This window comes from Miscanthus floridulus, chromosome 11, assembly GCF_019320115.1.
Source record: "Miscanthus floridulus cultivar M001 chromosome 11, ASM1932011v1, whole genome shotgun sequence".
Lineage (NCBI taxonomy): Eukaryota > Viridiplantae > Streptophyta > Magnoliopsida > Poales > Poaceae > Miscanthus > Miscanthus floridulus.
The window spans coordinates 32,175,727-32,198,531 of NC_089590.1; the positions used below are offsets into that span (position 1 = coordinate 32,175,727).

Genomic DNA, 22,805 nt, shown 5'->3' on the forward strand with positions numbered 1-22,805 from the left:
GACACTCAAGTCTAACACCAAGAGATCATATTTGAGTGTATCCTTTAACTATGATTCCATAAATTTGCCTACTAACACTCATATCAACATACCCATAGGCAAGTTACCCCAATTTGATAGGACCAACTTTGCCAAGTGGAAGCATATAATGAAGGCTTATCTTATTGGACTCCATCTAGAGATGTGGAATATTGTGTGTGTAGGTTTTGAAGATCCCATTGATCCCAAAAATCCCACACCAAGAGAGATTCACATGATACATCGCAATGCTCAAGCTACTAGTGCTCTTCTAAGTGCATTAACCTAGAAGAGTACATCAAAGTGATTGGTTTGGAGATTGCTAAGGAGATTTGGGACACCCTTCACCTTGCACATGAAGGAGTTAGTAAGGTAAAGAAGTCCAAGATTGATCTATTGATGGCTCAACTCAATAGGTTTGTTATCAATGATGGAAAAGGCCCTCAAGACATGTTTGATAGATTGATGGTGATAGTTGGCAAGATTAGAGGCTTGGGTGGGGATGACTTGAATGATCATCATGTTGTAAAAGTGATGTTGGAAGCATTTGCACCAAGAAACCCAACTCTTGTGACATTGATTAGAGAGAAGAAGAGGTTTGAAGAGTTCACCCCTAGTGATGTCCTTGGAAGAATACTCACTCATGAGCTCATGGAGATGGAGATACAACAAAGGAAGAAGTTTGGAGAGCTAGAAGCAAAGATGGAGAACTTGAAGGTCTAGGAGGTAGCTCTCAAATCAAACAAATCAAACAAGGCTTTCACCTCGAGCAAGCCACCAAGATCAAGATCAAGCAAGGTTGAGATGGTTGATTCATCAAGTGACTTAGGTGATGATGAAGATGATGAAGTATCTTCCGGTGAGATTGGTGATGTTGATTTGTTCATGAGGAAGTACAAGAAGGGATTTAAAAGAGAAGGGTGCAAGTTTGTGAAGAGGAGATTTCCTAACAAGCAAAAGAGGAAATGCTATAATTGTGGGAGCACAGAGCATTTCATTGTCGATTGTCCTTATGAGAACAAAGAGGACAAGAAAGACAAGAAGAAGAAGCACTACAAGAAAGATGACAAGACCCAACACAAGAAGAAGAACTATTTAGGTCAAGCTCATATTGGTCATGAATGGGATTCAAACGATGATAGCTCAAGTGAAGAAGAAACAAAGAAAGTTACAACCATTGCTATCAAGAAGCATTCTTATTCACCAAAGCTCTTCACCAACTTGACTGATGATGATGAGGAGAGATCTACCATCTTTTGTCTCATGGGCAAAGGAGAAAAGTTAAAACCAAAATCCAAGCCTAAACCCTCTCCTCCATCTAGTGATGAATCAGACATAGACTCTAGTGATGAATCTAGTGATGATGAAGTAAACAACTTGGTAAGTAAAATAGATAAAAAAATCTAAGAACTTCATAGCCAAGGTGGTTGATGAATTAGAGAGAACTCAAGCTACTCTTGCCAAACAAGAGAAACTCTATGTTACTTGCAAGAAAGCTCTTGCATCAAAAAGAAGTGAGGTTGAGACTTTACATTTGGAAATTGACCAAGCGGAAAGTGTCATAGCTACCCTAAAGGGTGACCTAAATACTCTTCAAGAGAAGAACAATGCCCTCAAGACAAGAAATGAGGAGCTTGAAGAGCAATTTAGCATCCTTTGGGATAAAACCTCACATCCTACGAAGGCAAGTGAGATCTCTAATGCATCTACTAGCAAGGGTTGTGATAGATGCTACAATGTTGATTTAGAAGCTTGTGCTACTAACCTTGCTAATATGGAAGCTATGAAGAAGGAAATTGTAAGACTCAACAATATCATAGCTAGTGGGTGCATGGATGATGCAAGCAAGAAGCCCAAGTTCATTCAAGGAAGACATCCTTTTGTCAAGGATGGTCTTGGCCACAAGAAGGGTGGCAAGACCGGTGAAAGGAAGATGGTGAATGAAGTGTCTTGCATCAGGTTTGAGAAGAAGGAAACCATTGGAGAGGTGCAGCTAGTATAGACCATGAAGGCTCCACGCAGAAATGCAGAGGTTCCGTGCCCTGGAGGCTCCATGCCAAAATGTGGAGATTCCGGGGTCTAGCAGAATAGTGGCACCAATAGAATCAAGGCACCATCTCATCCAAGACAAAAAGCTCCTAAAGCATCTAACACTTGCCTGTAGGTCAAGGAGAACCCAATCATACCAAAGAGGAACAAGTATGTTTACAAGCCCAAGGCCTATGCACCCCATGAGAGCATGTCCTCTAGCTGTGTGTTGAGACACAACAACATTGGTAAAGTTGTTGCCATGTATGTTGAAAATGAGTCCAACATATATGTGAAAAGATCTCTATGGATTCCTAAGATTCTAGTGGCTAACACTCAAGGCCCAATGCTAATTGGGGATGTAAAAGAAGGAACTAAACTTGTTTTGCAGGCATACTCCTCCGGTGGATCAACTTGGGTGCTTGATAGTGGATGTACAAATCATATGACCAGAGAGAAGAGTATGTTCTCATCTTATGCCCAAATAGAAGGTCCAAGTGAAAACATAGTATTTGGGGATAATTCAAAAGGAGAACTACTTGGTGTCGGTAAAATCTCTATAACTCAAGATCATTCAATTTCCAATGTTTTACATGTTGATTCATTAACTTACAATTTATTGGCCATATCACAATTATGTGAGATGGGCTATGATTGTCACTTTACGAATAAGGGTGTGACCACCATTAGAAGGGAGGATTCCTTTATTGCTTTTATGGGTCACTTGAAGGGCAAGCTTTACCTAGTTAACTTCAACAAAAGTAAAGCAATGCTTGAGACTTATTTAGTGGAAAAATCTAGCATGGGTTGGTTATGGCATCGTCGACTAGCTCATGTTGGGATAAGGAACTTGGCTAAACTTCTAAAGAAGGAACACATCCTTGGACTAACGAATGTTCAATTTGAGAAAGACAGGATATGTAAAGCATGCCAAGCCAGAAAGCAAGTAGGCATACCACACCCACCAAAGAGCATCATCACTACCTCAAGCCCATTGGAGGTCATCCACATGGATCTCTTTGGACCAGTTGCCTACGTTAGCATTGGCAGTAACTAATATGGTCTTATTATTGTTGATGATTATTCTCACTTTACGTGGGTATTCTTTGTGTATGATAAGAGTGAAGTGCAAGGGAAGGTGAAGACCTTCACTAGAAGAGCACAAAGGGAGTTCAGGCTACCAATCAAGAAGGTGTGAAGCGACAATGGTACCGAATTCTACAACACCAATGCCGAAGAGTTTCTTGATGAGGAGGGCATCAAGCATGAATTCTCGGCTCCATATACCCCTCAAAAAAATGGGGTGGTTGAGAGGAGGAACCAAACTCTCATTGACATGGCAAGAACAATGCTTGATGAGTACAAGACTCCGGACAACTATTAGGCCGAAGCAGTCAACACCGCTTGTCATGCCATCAACCGCCTCTATCTTCACAAGTACTACAAGAAGACTTCATATGAGCTTCTAACCGGTAACAAACCCAAGGTGTCATACTTTAGAGTATTTGGGTGCAAATGTTTCATTCTTAACAAGAAGCCTTGAAGCTCTAAATTTGTACCTAAGATTGATGAAGGCTTTCTTCTTGGTTATGGTCCAAACGAGCATGCCTATTGGGTTTTCAATCTTTCTACCGGAAGAACTAAAATCACGGTAGACGTGACATTTGATGAATCTAATGGCTCTCAAGTGGAGCAAGTTGATTTAGATGTTGTAGGAAAAGAAAAGCCACCTTGTGAAGCAATAAAGCATATGGCCATAGGTGATGTGAGACTAGTTGAAGCGACCAAAGAAGAAGACCCTCCACTCCAGGCTTCAACACCACTCCAAGGGCCAACTATTGTCCTTGGTCCTGTGAACATGTAGGACGTGGAGGCTCCACGCTTGAACGCGAAGACTCTAGGGCCTGGAGGTTCCGCGCCAGGACGCAGAGGCTCCAGGGTCTGGGACAACAATCAACAAGAGGAGGAACAAATACAAGATGATGAGCCTCAAGCTAATGAAGATGATGACAACCAACCTCTACATCAACCTTTAGATAGGCCACCTCATCCAAGAGTGCATCAAAGTGTACAGCAGGATCATCCCGTTGACAACATCCTTGGGAGCATAAGAAAGGGGTAACAACTCGATCTCGTCTAGCAATTTTTTGCCAATTTTACTCATTTGTTTCCTCCTTAGAACCTCTTAAGGTAGATGAAGCTCTTAAGGATCTGGATTGGGTGATGGCTATGCAAGAAGAGTTGAACAACTTCGAGAGAAATCATGTGTGGGAATTGGTGGAAAGACACAAGACTAATGTGATTGGCACCAAGTGGGTCTTCTAAAACAAGCAAGATGAACATGGTGTGGTGACAAGGAACAAGGCAAGATTGGTTGCTCAAGGGTTCACTCAAGTTGAAGGGCTAGACTTTGAAGAGACCTTTGCACCAGTGGCAAAACTTGAAGCAATTCGAGTGCTTCTAGCCTTTGTCGTCCATCATGATTTCACGCTATATCAAATGGATGTGAAGAGTGCCTTTCTCAAAGGTCCACTCTTCGAGCTAGTCTATGTGGAGCAACCACCATGATTTGAAGATCCTAAGCATCCTTACCATGTCTACAAACTCCATAAGGCGCTCTATGGGCTCAAGCAAGCACCAAGAGCATGGTATGAATGCCTTAAGGATTTCTTGTTCAAACAAGGCTTTGAAATAGGCAAAGCCGACACTACTCTCTTCACAAGAAAGATTAAGACTGATATATTTGTATGCCAAATATATGTCGATGACATAATATTTGGTAGTACTAATCAAACTTTTTGTGAAGAATTCAGTATGATTATGACAAAGAGGTTTGAGATGTCTATGATGGGTGAATTGATGTTCTTCCTCGGGTTTCAAGTCAAGCAATTGAAGGAAGGAACATTCATATGCCAAACTAAGTACACAAGGGATATACTCAAGAAGTTTGACATGGCAAACACCAAACCCATCAAGACACCTATGCCAACAAATGGGCACTTAGACTTGGATAAAGATGGGAAATCTATTGACCCAAAGGTATATCGTTCCATGATCAGCTTCCTACTTTACTTATGTGCATCTAGGCCGGATATTATGCTTAGTGTGTGCATGTGTGTTAGATTTCAAGTTAACCCAAAAGAGTGCCATCTTATGGCCGTTAAGAGAATCTTGAGATATTTAGTATACACTCCTAACTTTGGTTTGTGTCATCCTAAGGGCTCAAATTTCAATCTACTTGGGTATTTGGATTCCGATTACGCCAGTTGCAAAGTAGAAAGAAAAAGTACATCAGGGACATGCCAATTCCTTGGATGGTCCCTAGTGTCTTGGAGCTCTAAGAAGCAAAATTCGATAGCCCTTTCCATCGCTGAAGTCGAGTATGTGGCGGTCGGCACATGCTGTGCCCAACTTCTTTGGATAAAGCAAACCCTCAATGATTACGGATGTCACTTTACCAAGATCCCACTTTTGTGTGACAATGAAAGTGCCATAAAGCTTGCAAACAATCTAGTGAGCCACTCAAGAACTAAGCACATAGATATCCGTCATCATTTCTTGAGAGACCATGAAGCCAAAGGAGATATCGCAATTCATCATGTGACCACCGAAAAACAACTAGCCGATATCTTCACAAAGCCTCTCGATGAGTCAAGGTTCTGTGCTTTGAGGGATGAACTAAATATTCTTGACTCTCATAACATGGTTTGAAATTGTGCATGCCTCTGTTTGTTGCTTTATGTTTCAACTTGTTAGGCTTGCAAAATTTTCATAAGTGTTTCAAAATGTTGGTTCATATGTCCAATCTTGTCTCTAGTAGCTATTGTTATGTACTGTTGTTTTGCTGGCTAGCTACAAGAAACAAAAGTCCATGACCATTAATTAAAACACTAAGAAATTCCTTGGAATACAAACCTAGTTTCTGCTCAGTGTTAGATCATGGAGGCTCCGCATTTATGCGCGGAGGTTTCACGGCCCGAAGGCTCCGTGCCCTGACGGTTCGGTTAGGGTTTGGGTAAAAATTAAAATATTTTTTTATCTTTCCCATTTTACACCTCCTAGTAACTTCTCTGAGTTACTGGGGATTCACTTAAGCCGCACTGCGCCCGTTCCCTCTCGCATGTGTGCGTGCTTGCCTTCGCCGTCACCGTTATCACGCCACCGCTCCCACTGTAGCTGCTCTGTTGCCCTGCTCTCCTGTGTCACATGGGCATTTGTGGTGGTGGTGCCAGAGGTCAGGACTTAGGGGGAGTCCACAGAGGAGAAGAAGCTGCTCAAACCATCACCTGGAGGATTCATTGACGACTGGCCAGATCCTTGTTTCTCTGGCTGCACTCGTGGCAGGTGGGTGCTCCTTGAGGCCGTCATTGACTGCTACTATCTGTTTCTTCTCCAATCTCTCTCATCTAAGGTGAAATCCTATTTCTACCATGGATTTGATTTTGGGTCTCTGTTTCTTTCAATTTCCTACGTAGATGAGTTTGTTTCGCCTTCTAGTGCTAGATCTAGTAGTACATTGGAGTAAGATTTGAGTAGAAGGTTGAATCAAATTTAGGATGTAATCTACCAGAGCGTAGAGGCCCTAGGCCTCTATGCAGAGGCTCTAGGCCCGAAGGCTCTGCGCCAGAGTGCGGAGGCTCCACGGTCTGGAAGGATCAACAACCTCAGTTTGATTCAAAATTCTACTCCGACCTTGTGTAATGTTGCTGTTATGACTTGGCACTAGTTTCTCATCCTTTTCTTTAGATGGATGGTGATCCAAGTCAGAGAAGGGAGAAAAGATCAAAAGGGAATCATGATCCAGTAGACCGGAAGATCAGAGGTCTTGTGTTTCAAGAGTTACAGGGTGGCAGTAAGCAGCAAGGGCACAACCATGAGTAGAAGGTCTGTGGCAGAGGTAGCCAAAAAGCTCAACCTAGAAGAGGCAGTGGGCAAGGTAGCGGCAGTGGTGCTGGTCATGGCAGTGCTGGCCATGGGGCTAGGGTAGGACATAGAGAAGGACCTGCCGATGATGGAGGAAGAGAAGGGAAGACCATACCTACAGTCGGAGCACCAGATACACCTCCTCGATTCTTAGAATTTGATTAGTCCTACATGGTTCAGCATCAGGGTGCTCCAGTGAGGAGAGAACTAGTGATCTATGATCATGGAGTCCAAATACAACATAGTAACTATCACAATTTGGGAGTGCAAGTCAAGAGAGCTAGGGCAGAAAATCCCTATGTGTGGCTAAATGACAGAGGGATAGACTACATGTTTTGGTCTATATTTTAGTTTGACTTCTACAAGACTGTTATTCTTGCCAAAGAAAAGAAGATAGTGTAGATGAAGTACATTGACTAGGATCACATTGAGAGCATGAACACCCTAGATTCCAAGAGAGTGATAGATATAGTGACTGAGCATGGGTTGAAGGACATCATGGGTTTCCAATATGATTGGAATTGAGAGATCCTAGCTCAGTTTCATGCCACTTTCTTCCATGATGTGTCAAATGAGACCATTCATTGGTTTACGGAAGGAGTTCACTACAAGGTAGATTTCACTACTTTTGCTCATCTTCTAGGGTTTGGGAGTGGAGATAGATATGCAGACACCATTTAGACAGAGAATGTCATGAAAGCTGAGGATATTGTATTTGCATATGAGAGGAGAGGTCTAGCTGATGGGAAAATAGTAGGGCTGAAGTCTTTCTACTATGCCATGAACAACCTTTTTAGAGAGACAATCAACCCAAAAGGTGGTGACTCAACTTCACTGAGGAAGTATGCAAAGAACTTGCTTGCAAGGATGACTCCAAGGTGTGATGCTTTCTCTATTAGCAGGTTTATTTGGGCTAAGTTGAGTGACTCATTAGATGATTGTAGGAATGATCTCCCGTATGCTCCTTACATCATGTATATCATTGAGAGGGTGTCCGGCATTGAGTTTAAGAAGGATGTGGAGCATAGTCCATATAGGTTGAGACAGTGATAGCACATAGCTGGGAGGCACTAGTTGGGGCTACTGGCACATTAGTTGTAGCAGGGCTGCACCCTTAGAGAGACCTAGCAGCAGCAGGCCTTCCTCTTCCCACCATAGATCTAGGGGAGCAAGCTCAAGGAGTTGCTCAAGAACATATTTTGCATGTGTCAATATGCTGTGGATGCCGCTTATGAGGGAAGGAAGGACATCAATGACAAGAAGAGGCAGCTGGGACTTGAGGTTAGAGAGATTTCACCGCCGTTAGTGTTTCCACCTTATGAGGACAATAGTCAGGATGATGAAGAGATGGAATATCCTCATGATCAGGAGACGCTTGGTGAGAGGATGAACATCCTCAGACATGAGAGAGGATAGTCCAGGCCATAGAGGCACACAACTACTACACACACACACCTGGTAGGGCTGTTGAGAGTGACAGTGACGAGGAGTCCGATGAGAGGACTATTTTAGGCAGCAGGCAGCAGATCGACCTAGTAGATGATGATGACAGTGACATTGGTAGTGACTAGAGTAGGGAGCAGTGAGATGGCCGTGCTTTACCTCTCTTGTTCTTTCCCTTTTTTGCCATATGTTGACAAATGGGGAGAGAGGCAAGATTGAGATGTTTCTTTTGTGTCATCGTTGTCTTGTCATCATTTTTTCATCATGGTGGCAGTAGTAGTAGTGGACATTGATAGTAGTAGTAGTGGACATTGTGAGTTGTTTGAGTCAAGGTTTTTTTTAACTCTCTTTCTATCTTAGTGGTCTGTAATAATACTTTGATTCGCCTTTGTGTGGCGATTGGTGGTCATGGACATGGATATGTGAATTTTTATGTGAAATGAAATGCTAGAACTATGGTAAAACTTCTTTATATTCATAAGTTACTAGCATTCCATAACTGTGTGATGTCTGTTCATATATATGTGATGCTTTCTGTTCTGATTAGAAGATTCTAAGTGTGCAGAATACGGAGGCTCCGCGCTTTGGCCTAGAGGCTCCGTGGTCTACAGACCCAGGATATTTTCTTTTGTGCATAAACTATCATACGCATCATGGATTATTATTTGACACACTTCTTTTGCACCCCACGATGGCATGAATACAATGTATCTTTTGCACTTGCTCTTAATATATGCAGAGTATGTCTTGAGGGACATTTTTATAATTCCAAACAAATCTTACATATATTAAAGGGGAGCCCTTGTATTCTTGCTATCAAAAGCTCAATCTTTCAATTAAATATAAGCTTTAATTGTGTTGTCAACATTTACCAAAAAGGGGGAGATTGTAAGTGCAATCAAGCTCTAAGTGGGTTTTGGTGATGTTGACCACATAATTAAAGGACTAATGGTTTTGACAAGTGTTTGATAGAATATCTTTAATCGTGGATGCAAAGAAACAAAGGAGGAGATTCCCTAACTTGAATCGATGGCTTGCAACGGCTCAAAGAGCTATGTTAATTCATTTTATATTTTGAAATTGAGTCAAAGGACAAGCCATACTATCAAGGGGAACACTAATGGTGTGCTAGGTGGAACCAAGTGCTCAAAACTCTATCTTCAACTCAAATAATCCTAGCCACAAAAAGCCAACCAAGCTGAATTATTATCTGCTCTCTGGCCTACGTGGAACCTCCGCGCTCAGTCACGGAACCTCCACGCTCAAATGCGGAGGCTCCAAGGTCTGTCTAAACATACCGTTTTGTGGGTGATGTGGGTGGTATTTATACCATACCCCTTCACCCCCAACGGTCATCTTCTTCCTCATTCACTCAGACTCGAACTGAAGCTCTCTCTCTCACCCAAGCTTCGTGCTCCCAACACTCTTGCTAAAATCTTTGTGATTCCTTGAGGGATTTAGCTCTAGAGAGTGTGAGAAAGCTTGAGAAGATCCTTCTCCGTTCTTGTGCACTTGGTGAAGCCCTAACCACTTGGTGTGTTCATTACTCTTGGAGCTTGGCTCCTAGATGGCTAGCGGTCGCTCGGTAGCTCCCAATCCACTGTGGTTGAGCACCGAGAAGTTTGTATTACCCTTTGTGACTTAGTGGAACCCTCTAACCCATTGCCTTAGTGATAGGTTGGAGAAGAGGAGCGAGTTGAAAGAGACTCCATAGCCTTTGTGTCTAACCTCAACAACGTGGATGTAAACAAGCCTTTGTGGTGAGTTGAACCATAGGATAAATCCTTATGTTCACTGTGATTGCTGTTGTTGTTGCTATTACTTGTGATTTGGATTGATTTTTAGGGTTTGCATCCGATCTACGAATTCCTCATCTTCTAGGTGCAACCGACTGTTTGGATAGGTCAACATACCCCTAGGAAGGCTGGTATTTCATTTGATCTATTTTCATTCGTTAAATTCCGCAGTAGATTGATTTCATACTCTGATCCCGGAGGTTCCACGCTTAGTCCCAGAACCTCCGCGCCCTAGAACCTCCGCACTCAAACCCGGAGGTTCCGCATTCTGACTATTTTCATAAGTTGATTAATTTCAGAAAAAGGCCTATTCACCCCCCCTCTAGGCCACTTGCTAGATCCTTTCATCCACCTTACCAATAAGTTTGTGGATGGTGACATTAAAAACCGCCATTCATATTCTCAATCGAGTACCAAGCAAGTCGGTGCCCAAAACACCCTATGAGTTGTGGATAGGAAGGGAACCCTCACTTATCCACTTATGTGTGTGGGGCTATCTAGCTGAGGCTAAAGTATTTAACTCAAACATTAGGAAGCTAGACTCTAAGATAGCCGGTTGTCATTTCATTGGCTATCTAGATAAGTCAAAAGGTTATTGTTTCTACTGTCTTGATAGACATACGAAGTTTGTAGAAATAAGACATGATGTGTTCTTGGAGGATGATATGGTCAGGGGGAGCATGATAGCGTGAGAAATTAGCCTTGAGGAGTGGCAGGTATACATTCTCACTCCGATGGTTCAGGAGCCATTTTCTCGCTACCTGTTGCTGCTGCATCAACAGTGTAGGACACTGTAGTGACATCACCTGTTGTCAGTTCTCCTATGGCAACAATAAATGAACATGAGGAACCTATCCTTCAGGATCCTATAGAACCCATTGTCGTACACGAGGAAGAGCAACAACATCCCCATATGGAACAAGCGCCAACTAATGAGGCCCTCAGAAGGTCTCAAAGAGCCAAAAAACCAGCCATTCCTGATGACTACAAACCCTATGAATGTGAAGAAGAATTTCAAATGGAGGGTGATCCCACCTCATTTGAAGAAGCTATGAGAAGCGCTCACTCATCAAAGTGGCATGAAGCCTTGTAAGATGAAATGAGATCAATGAGCACCAATGATGTTTGGGACTCAAAGAAGATTTCTAAAGGAGCCAAGACAGTAGGCTGTAAATGGGTCTACAAAACTAAATATAACTCCAAAGAGAATTTAGAAAGATTTAAAGCGTGACTTGTGGCGAAAAGCTTCACACAAAAAGAAGGAATAGATTACAATAAAACATTTTCTCCAGTCTTATGTAAGGATTCTTTTAGAATCATAATGGCGTTAGTGACACATTACATTTTAGAATTACATCAGATATCCAAAGACAACTTTCCTTAATGGGGATTTATATGAGAATGTCTACATGGCACAACCATAAGGTTTTGTCGTGAAAGGAAAAAAACATATGTGATTCCGCCTAAAGAAATCCATTTATGGATTAAAACAAGCCTCTAGACAGTGGTATTTAAAGTTTGATAGAACAATAAGCAAGTTTGGGTTTAAAGAGAATATGGAGGACAATTGCGTTTATACAAAGTTCAAGAATGGGAAATTCATTTTCCTAATCTTGTATGTGGATGACATCTTACTCGCTTGTAGTGATGTTAATCTACTACTAGAGAGGAAGAAGTTCTTATCCTCAAATTTTGGTATGAAAGATCTCGGTGAAGTTTCGTTCGTTTTAAGAATAGAGATTCACCGAGATAGAAGAAAGAGGGTTTTAGGATTATCGCAAAAGGCATACTTAGAAAAGGTTCTAAAGAAATACAGTATGCATGCTTGTAAGCCTTCGCTTGCTCCAATAGTCAAGGGTGATAGTTTTGGAGAATTCTAATGTCCCAAGAACCAATATGAGATTGATTGAATGAAAGTAGTTCCATATGTTTAGCCATGGGAAGCTTATAGTATGCTCAAGTATATACACGCCCTGACTTAGCTTTTCTTACCAGGATACTTGGTAGATATAAGAGTAATCTAGGAATAGAACACTGGAGAATGGTAAAGAAAGCTTTATGTTATTTGCAAGGCACAAAAGGTCTCATGCTAATGTATAGAAGATCTGATTCTCTCCATATAGAGGGGTATTTAGATTCATATTTTGCGGGATCTGTAGATGATAGAAAATCCACATCAGGCTATGTATTTACTCTCGCAAGGGGAACTATATCGTGGAAAAGCTCCAAGCAAACCGTCACTGCATCGTCCATGATATATGCCGAGTTTGTAGCATGTTATGAGGCCACGAGACAGGTGAACTGGCTAAAGAAATTTATGCTCAGGTTGAAAGTGATCGATGACATTCATAAGCCACTCAAGTTGTACTGAGACAATGAGCCAGCAGTATGTTATGCTCACAACAATAAGTCAAGTAGTGATACCAAACACATTGACATAAAGTTTTATGTTGTGAAAGACAGTCCAGGATCATTCTATTAGTCTTGAGCATATAAGTACAATGAAAATGCTTGTGGATCCACTTACAAAAGGTTTACCGTCCAATGTGTTCAGAGAACACTTAGCCGGTATGGGTTTATGGGAAAGCATATGATTCCTAGACAATAAGGGCCTAATTAAGAATCTATTTCAAAATAGAGTGGCGTGTTGTAGCTTTAATCCAATGGTACTAACTATTGTAACGAGGCACGCTCTATGCGCTAATCTATGATGGAATGGGAAAAAGAGATAAGTATTTTAACTTTAAGTCATAAGGTGAGATCAAGGGGGAGAATGTTAGGTTGATCTCCACCAAGTTGGCTCAATGACCAATTTGGGCCTTTGATCCACGCCCTGATCGGGGGCGCCCAACCCAATCATGGTTGGTGGGTCCCCGATACGCAGCGCTATAAAGAGAAAGGTGGGGGCCGGGGCACTCGGTATGAGGTTCACCTAAGCCGCCATTGTCCCCACCTACATTCCTAACCCTAAACCGATCTAATAGAGCAACGCTGAAGCGACAGGAAGCGTCGTCAACCGACTACCACCGTGCTTCCCCACCGGACGCCTCCATCATCGGACACTGACACCACTAGACTACGCCGACCTCACCACCGGTGCCATGTCTAGCAGCCCCGACAAGCCCATTAATGGTCAACTACCTCTACGCCCCTCTCTCTCTTTAGTCTCTCCCTTTGTCTAGTTCATGATCTATGTCGTTTTATCCTGAATAGAAGCATGTACACCCACTTATCTATGCCTAGTTGACCCTGGTTTATGCTCACAGGAATGTTTGTTGATGAGATGAGAGCGGAAATATGAGTGGTGTATATAGCATTCCAAGATCTGTGAGAAACGTGTGGACGGTGGGTGTATACCATTCAGTCTTCATTCAAGTCCTCTCAAAGCTAGCAAGCACAAACATAGACACAGTCAACAACGCGTCGTCTGTTCCCAAAATCTGGTCGTGCAGAGGCAGAGCAGTACTTTTGGAAGCATATAATTAATGGTTGTTGAGTTTAATCATGAATTTGTCGCCAACATCATCGACGCGGTCCGGTGGCCGAGATTATCATCATCTGATCCATACGCGCGCTAATGGGATGTGTTGTGTTGATCAATCTGCCCACGTGTGGGGTGTGTGGCCCACCACGCAAACGGCTCCCAACCACGCCATGGAGGTGGACAGCGCGAGACGGTGAGACTGCTCCGCCGCGGCGTATCCGTATGTACCACGCGATGCTTCAAATCCGCCCCGACGATTCCTTCCTTCCATTTCCACCACCACCCATATGCAAAATGGCAAAACCACACCGGGCAAGGGGCAACGCGTCCCGTTCCATCAATCCCTCTCTTGCTTGCTTGCTCGCGCGCATGGGTGCACCACACCATATATCCATCCGCTCTTCGGCTAGCGCTGTGTTCCTCTCCGAGAGCCTTCTGAAAATCTGAGTGCTGGCCTCGAGATTCTAGTCGCCGGAGCACGACAGGGGCGGCGGCGACATGAGGCTGCTCAGGATCGTCGGCAAGAGTGCCTCTTCCCACACCATGGCGGCGGCGGCGGCTTTGCCGGATGACCTGGATGGTGCCGGGGCGGTAACCGTCGTCGCAGTAGGCGTAGATCGCAACAACGGCATGGTTAATGGTACGTGTGTGTCTATCTGTTATCAGCAATCGCATCTGCTTTTGCTATAATCTTCATCACTGATTAATGAAGCGATTTGCATCCACAATGCCACAATTTTTATGTTTGTTTGTCACTGTATACATTTGATTCCCTCTTTTGTAAAAGAAATCAATTTAATTACCCTATTTACATATAGAAACACACGTAATTACACTAGTGGGTGGGGGCTGTTATGGATCGATGCAAAAAAAAGAAGAAGGGATGAATCAAATTAAGGCCTCGTTCGTTTGATTTGTATTCAATATCAGAGCAGATTTCTTCCAGCCCAGGAATGAGTGGATATGTGCCTGCCACTCATTCCCTGCCACGTAACTATTCCTTACCTATAACTATTCCCTACTTCAACCATCTGCTGTTCGGTTTGCCAGGGATCCAAAACAGGTATTGCCTGGGGCACTAACAGCAGATACCTATTTTGGATACGTGCCTGTTTTGGAGTGCTGTAAATATATCTCATGAAATACATTGCAGCAAAAACAAGCTCTCATACATTGCAGCAAAATAAAATAAATAAATCTCCCATGTTTTGGAGTTCTTTATCTGCAAGTCTCTCATCATGCTCTCATACATGTAGAGGTAATGGGCAGCAAAGAGTACCACAGATAATGTGCAGCCATAGATAAAGGACATGCTAGCTACTACCGAAATTGACAAAAGGTGCACCAAAAGGCTGTCATGATCCACTCATGAAATTACAATCTTTTCTCACACAAACCATCATAAAAGTGCACAAATCCAAAGCATAATTTAAACCAGTAGATAACTCGTCTAAGCCTACTGAAGTGTCCAGACACTTTGTCCAATCGAATGTTTCTTGATCATCGTTGCCTCCTCCCTAAAAATGACAGTAAGTTTTTTTTACAAATTACTGAATAATTAAACGAAAATGACTCGCAATGTAATTAAATCATTGTGTCAGTTTAAAAAGCTTTGATTAGTTATGAAACTAATCAGTGCCTTCACAAGCTCTATCCCTATCTTATCAAACTGAAAGGAAAAATGGTTTCTTTGCCTTTCTTATCAAACTGTTTCAGAAGAATGATGCAACCAAATTTTGCCACAAGTTCAGTCCAGCGCCGGCAACCATGTTTACTTCTGTGGAGTTCATTAACCATGTCGGTGATGATTCTTTTCTATGATCTAAAACTGGCTGCAGTTATCTTAAGTACTAACATGGCAAAAACTTTACTAACTTCCTAACATATAGAAATGGAAGTGACTGCATTCTCTGTGAACCAATAGCTGCTATTAGATTGAAATTGTAAGACTAAAAGGCAGAGAAAAAAACAAGCCCTAACATGCACAAATAAGAAACATCACTTGTTCTAGTTTGTGATATATAAATTCTTTTGGCCATTACTGTGGTTATAAAAAAAATCCAACTTAACCATGAGGTTCAAATGTCCCTTGATACAAACAACAACATAGTAACATATACATTCACAGCAAGGGATAGCCATTATTATTAACTTATGATGCACATTATGTATAATAATAATAACTTTACTAAAGTCATGAGACACATTTCAGTTACCTAACTAGGAATGGTGGAAACATAATCAGAATGGTGAAAATAGACAACTAGTGACAAACTGACCATTCAAAGAAAACTGTTTCATTTGCTAAATGACAGGAGCATGTCTTAGCTTTCAACCTTACCGTAAAAGGACAGCAATTTTCAAGCTAAATGAAAGGAGCAGTTCTCAGCTTTCAACCTGACTAGAAATGCATCTCTATAGTCCAAATCCTCTTACTAGCAATTCAACTATTAAAATGTTCTCATCTCTAAGGGTTTCACAGAACTAGAAAATATTTCTTCTTTTAGTTTTGCAGTGACTAAAGGACTCTTGTAGTCAAATAGAAGGAAAAAATCAAGTTTTCATGAATTAAGTAGACTGGCCTGTTAGACCATCGCACTTTTGAGCCAAACCAAAGTTGATTCTCGATCTAGTTCACACCCACTTAGGAAGGCCTCTCTATTTTCTTTGCTCTTGATGAAAACTGCAAATGCTTTTGCCTTCTCTTCCTTTGTCACTTCCATTATGCTCAGAAGGGATATACACCTTTTGATAGAGAAGTCATTACCTTCAGCAACCTCCTTTTCTTTGGCTAGATCTGTAGACTCATCTTGTACTTGCTTAGTCCTCATGTCTAGGTATCTCCCCATCATTTCTTCAATCCTTTCACCCTTCTTAGGCCTCTTTTCTTCCTTTTCATGTTTTTTGCTTGATGTAGTAGTATTAGTTCTTCTATGCTCGCTTCTTTCAACAGCTACGACCTCATTTTCTTCATCTCGTGACAGAGAATCTCGCTGTCCACTTCTTTCAATAGTTGCAGGCTCACTTGTTTGCATCTCAGTGATTGAACCATCTTCATCTAGTACCTCATGAACCTCAATGCTGTCCAAGTCTTCTACTTCATGAATTTGTTGAAGTGGTTCTTCTTCTTGTGGTGGCCCAAGGGAAGTGAGATTATAAGTACCTTCAGCCAAATGACCTACACGATAACTTTTAGGATAGTTCATCAAGCTATATTTTTTAATTCGGGCAATCTTATCATGTACTGCAAGATGTCTCATGGCCGAACTAAGTGTGCAACAATGCATAACTTTTAGGTTAGTTCATCAATGTTAAAGACTAAACATATGCCTCATGGCAGAACAAAGCAATACTCATGCTGAGAAAATAGCACATGTGCAACAGCATATACTCTGGTAACTTAATTCTACATCATGACAGTACATATGAGAAGAACATGGATGTAGAGTTGTTGTTCTGACATCTATAAATTGTGACAAGTAGAAGCATATATCCTAACTCTACAAATCTAGCATAATGTTGATTAGTCATCAGCACTAGTAGAAAAGCATTCTTGTAATTGTTCCATCAGTAGAAAATATAAATTGTAACTAGCATATTGTTGCTTAGTCATCAGCACTATAAAAATTCTTGATCAAAGACTACTAGACAAGTCAAGTGAATCACAGGATAATATAGAGCAGCAAGATAGAAACAAACAAATACTAAAGTGAGAAGCAGGAAGAATATATTGATTGGCACTGTTTGCAACTATAGAAAGTGAACCTGCCATCATAAGGCTCTCCCAAAGTTGCCCTTCTTTGTCTTGAATCTGACTCTTTGTGTAGTTGACATACATGTTCCTCATATGGAACTTCTTCACCATCTTATTCCACCCTTCAGAGTTCCAACCGTTGTCACCTCTGTAGCCACTATATTTACGCTCATGGAGAATGTCTACCAGGGACTTCTCAAGGGCCGGATTCCAGTACGCTCTTTGCATTAGTACTACATAAACAATGTTCAGACATCAGGTTACCAGTTTATTATTGACAGCTTATAGGCTACCAACAATCAACAAATAGAAATAACAGTTTACAGGTTACATGTTTACTAAAACTTCTATAATAGCAGATGTTGGAATAAACTGTGCAAGAGAGAATTACTTCAAGAAACTTCTTTTTAGTAGCAAACAGCAGCAGAGAAATAACAGCAATAATAGCAGAGAATTAAACACCATACCTTTCGGAGAACCTCCAGTCTTCTTTGCCTTCTTGCATTTAGGAGAAGTCTTCTTTTTAATAGCACTTGTTGTAGCCAGGAACTTATGCATCTTTGGCGACCCCCTTGCAATCATGTTCAACTTTGGGGAGCCTTTCCAACCATTGCTGTCAAATATGACACAAGCCTATTCACTTATTACAAGCTTATTCAATTATTCAAGCCAAGCTTATTCATGACAAAAGCTCATTATATCCAAGCTTAAAGACTAAAAAGAAGTCTTTGCTTAATTACAATCCAAGCTTATTACAAGCTTATGAACTTATTAGAACCTATTCAAAGACTAATTTAAATGTTGCTGGTACTGAACTCACATTTCTTGGGCGACGGTGTCTCTTAAAGCGTTGCCTTGTACTGAACCCACATTTAGGTCATTCATTTGATCACCACTTAGCACAGCAACAAAGGTACTTGGAGGGATATTATCTGGCTGATGATCTAACCATTCCTCATCTCCATGAAGTAATCGGATTAGATTATGGAAGATGGCAGCTGCTATAGGTATCTTTACTTGATTTTCCAACATGTGGAACGTGGCAACTTTCAGAATGGGGAAGCACTTCTTAAGCACCCCAAAACCCTTTCCACAGGGTTCCTCAGTAGTGCGTGGCGGTGGTTGAAGAGTTCCTTTGGGTTCTGCGGCCTTCTATGTACATCCCCAAATTCTTTCAAATGGTATCGAACTCCTCGATATGGAGCAAGGAAAGATGGAGTATTCACATACCCTCCATCAACCAGATAGAATTTGCCTGGAGGTACTTGGAAGCCCTTGCTTATAGCTGATCGTAGCACTCTGGAATCTGTAGCTGATCCCTCCCATCCACTAGAAATGAAAGTGATGTTGAGATTGAAAACACATGCCACCATCACATTAATGCTTAGTGTGCCCTTCCTATTTCTAAAAGGAGAAGCTTTCTCAGAGGCTATGGAAATAGGAATATGAGTTCCATCAATGGCACCTAGACAATTCTTGAAAAAATGGATAGAATCTAGGATTGTCTTGGATTTTTTGATGCACTTGATTAGGATCAGGAGCTTGAAGATAACGGCGAGAGAGTGCAGGAATGACCACCTTGAAGAAGTGGTTGATGTGATGATGGAAGGTGTCATTGTTGTGCCCAAAGAACACTTGGAGATCCTCATACAAGGCATTGTGACTTAACATGTATAGGAAGAAACCCAACTTCTCCTCCACCGTGATCCTAGTATCAACAACAAGCCTTTTCCTTCTAAGATAAGTTGCCAATTCTCTGAAGATGTGTGGTTCCATCCTAAATGCAACTTGACAGTTCTTGACATGTCCCTCGAGGAGTCTACGAACTTTAACCTCGCCTGTTTCTTCCGAAGTATGACGTTTCTTCCTTTCTCCCCCTCTAGTAGAACTCATAAGATATAAGGCAGGGAAATTAAATAGCATCATGTCATCGTCTTCTACCTCCCTCCTCTTTCTAATACGATCTCGCAGTAAGAGACGCATTGTAGAACTGAAGCATATAATTTTATAGTCATATAGAAGCTAAATATTATTAACCATGTCATATAGAAGCTCTAATAAAGATTAGTCATATAGAAGCATATGTCATATAGAAGCTTCTGAAGTACCTTCTGTAGTTGGTACCGGATCCCAAGAAGGCGGAGGTTCACCTTCCCCAACTCTAAATGGTGCTGGAGAGATCTACAAGTAACAAGAAACCGCAAGTCACATAGTGCTGGAGGGTTATATAATACATCTAAATAGTGCTGGAGGATACACAATACATTTAGCATTGCATGCTACATTTCTGGAAACTGAAAAATAGCTGAAAACAACATGCTAGAATTAAAATTATTTTTTTTTATTTACTGTCAACAAATAATATTATGTATACGGCCAAGTATAGAAAAATAGACACATGAAGTTACTGCCTACTAAACTAAAGAATCAGTCATATATCAACATTATACAAAACTCTGTATAGACATGAAAGTATCAATTTTAGGAACAAACTAAAGAATGGACAAACTAATTATGTGCAGTCCATCTATTTCAGTTCTGACAATCAGTAACTCTATGATATTGTGGTCATTAAACAGAATTAATGTTACAAGCCTCTTCTCGGAAAGCACATCTGCTACAGTAATGCTCTCACTACAAGAAAAATTAGTGGTCAAAAGAAACAGGGAAGGCAGTCAGCACAAAAGACTAGTTAATCGTCACATCACAAGAAAGGGCACAAAAAGGTTGCTACACTAGTTAATCGTCGACGTGTTTAACAATAGGCCCTCTATCACAACAAATTACCACCACTAACAAAAGGTTACAGAGGAAAGGAAAGTCACTGTAAACATGAACTGTCCGGGGCTTAGATATTACATCCTAATCTAAGCTCTGGACAGTTCATGTTTATGTCTTTTCTCCAGCAGAAGCATAAGCAAAGTGCGCACGAAGAATCGTGACTGAAGCCACTGTTCTTCAAATCAGGGATCAGTGCAGGTCAATTTCACCCTTTTCTCCATGATTCTAGGCCAGAAGATTAATAAAAATAAATAAATTTGGGGACTCAACCTAGCAACCTGCTGACAACTATAGTAGAATACATCAAACGTTCCAGTTGGAAAAATGCAGGCGCTCACAAAAGCAAACTATGCCATCTGAATGCCAATGCCACCATAAAATGCATGTAGTGGATAGCCGGACTTGAGGAAATACTAGTGACACAAACTAAACTACAAGTATCAATTGTTTAATCACAGTGCTATAGTTACTTCACATATGTGAGTTCTTCTCTAGATCGAAGAACTAAAGAACACGCCTGTGACCTAGGTCAACTTGGAGTAGGATAGATCGGCGCCCACTTCTAGCCCCCACTACTGATCACATCATCATCCATCGAACTACCAGGAGACCATCGTGTTCAAGATCAAAGAACCCTAGAGGAGGGAGAGAGGACGAGGACGAAGGGGAGAGCGAGGGGATCACCGGCGAAAAGGAGGAGGAAAGGGAGGGACGTAGGGTCGTCGTCTCCTCGCGCTGCGCTGCCCCGCCGTCGCCAACAGGCCGCAGCAATCCACCCGGAACGGGCCAATCCGGTAGAAACGAACTAGGCCTAACTATGTTATCTTGGCACCTGGACACGCGCAAGACTCCAGCGTGTTAGTTGGCCCCGGCGGCATGTTTCGCAACAGCATAAAACAAAGCTGTCGAGTCTGTTTGGTAGGATTATTTGTTCATCCGGTGAGTGGTCAGGATGGAGATGGACGATCATATTACCAAGACAAGACAGTTAGCTCACCTGATTGTTTGACGAGCCTAAGAAGAAGGTAAAGGAATTGAAAGCACGACCGTCCTGTGCCTGAGAAAAAGGTAAATGCACGCACGTCCCATAGGAAATTGTTAATGCTGATGAATTCGAATTGAAGGATGGGAGACGAATGTGGTTTGCACTATCCGAGTTAATGCTGTCCTGTGGCCTATTTCATTGACTTCTTTCTATATGGATCGGGCGAGGTTGTACTACCTTCTCTGTTTGTCAAACTAGGACGAACAACTTTATTTCCTCCAACGAATGCGTCGTATTCTGCAAACGGCGCTTAAATGTGAGCTGTCCTGAATATTATGACCAATTGTTAATGGTCAAATAAAAACTAATGTCCAAATATACTTTCCGTTTCTAGAAGTCAATTGCATTAGTCTTCTTTCCCTGACATTAATGGTGTGTTTGGTTCGTGTAGTCACTCCATACTTCATTAGGTGATGTATCATGAGTTCATCCCATGAATTTTGGTGGAATTAACCTATTCCTCATGCATATACTAATTATTAGCTTACGAGAAATGAAGTGGTGATGGATCAACTCATTTCATTCCACAAACCAAATACAAAAAGTGAGGAGTGAGAAGATAATGGATCACCTTATTTTTCAAACCAAACACACCCTAAAAAACGGACCTTGTGATAGCACTTCCTAGACATAGGAAATTCAATAATAATATCTACACCCATATTCTTTCACAACAAAAAAAGAAGTCAAGCCTTTCACCTTTCTGACAACAATAGTTAAAAGTAGCAACTCTCTATCCTTGGGAATTTTCTTTTTAGCTTCAATGTTACTACAACAGTTTCTTCGATTTCCAACCCACTTGCTGCTTTACCTTGTACTAAGTGAAGTTGTAGCTGCAAAAGACATTACTCTGTGTAAGTTTTAATTGCATCAGCACTTCCACACGTGCCTTTGATACATCGACGTTGGGTAGGAGACAAAACGCGCTTAATTTTGTTCTGTTAATAACATGTGTATCTCCATGTGGCCAGGAAGCAAAGATGAGTTGTTCTTCGAAGCAAGGCCCAGGTTAGATTCCGACAGTGAAGATGATTTCTACAGTGTGAGAGGAGGTAAAAACATGAACAAGTAGACACACATGTGCTGGAGCACTGGGATTCAAATTTTCTCATTCTTCTGACATGTTTCTTCATATTAACTGAAGATTTCACGCCATCAAGAGGCAGCACACCAGATCATCCGAGATTAACACCTTCAAGTAGGCGAATACTGGTAGACAGATCGGGTCCTTCTCTGGTTCAAAAGAAGCAGAGACTTCTCGAGCTTCTTCAGGAGAAGCAACACTATGACGACGAGGATGACAGTGTCACCGATGTTAGTAGCCCCATTTGGGGAATAATTAACTTTTTTTACCATACTTATGAGGTGAGTGGTATATAAAATACCATGTCAGTAATTCATGTGTCAGTGACACGTATTATGGTGTCATTCATAAGAGTGGTAAAAAATTAAATGCCCCATTGTGAAAGTAGCGCGGTTCATGCTGAAGAACACATGAAGGCTTCTCACAAAACTGAGAAATCAAAGAAGTAA

At 41.5% G+C, this 22,805-nt stretch overlaps 2 protein-coding genes and 1 pseudogene across 2 annotated transcripts; 1 reads left to right on the plus strand and 2 right to left on the minus strand.

Annotated features, from left to right (window-relative positions):
* Positions 1 to 14,190: 14,190 nt before the first annotated feature.
* LOC136492846 (uncharacterized protein At3g27210-like) lies at positions 14,191 to 22,805 on the plus strand. The gene is made up of 4 exons (XM_066488897.1): positions 14,191 to 14,332; positions 22,244 to 22,324; positions 22,417 to 22,600; positions 22,736 to 22,805. The coding sequence occupies exons 1-4, from the start codon at positions 14,191 to 14,193 to the stop codon at positions 22,803 to 22,805; spliced, it is 477 nt and encodes a 158-aa protein (XP_066344994.1).
* Positions 15,044 to 18,478, minus strand: LOC136494883 (uncharacterized). Its single transcript, XM_066491052.1, has 5 exons — positions 18,267 to 18,478; positions 17,914 to 18,059; positions 17,458 to 17,679; positions 16,460 to 16,870; positions 15,044 to 15,209 (listed from the first exon to the last, which is right to left on the minus strand). The coding sequence occupies exons 1-5, from the start codon at positions 18,476 to 18,478 to the stop codon at positions 15,193 to 15,195; spliced, it is 1,008 nt and encodes a 335-aa protein (XP_066347149.1). The 3' UTR covers positions 15,044 to 15,192.
* On the minus strand, positions 18,496 to 19,429 carry LOC136494884 (uncharacterized; annotated as a pseudogene).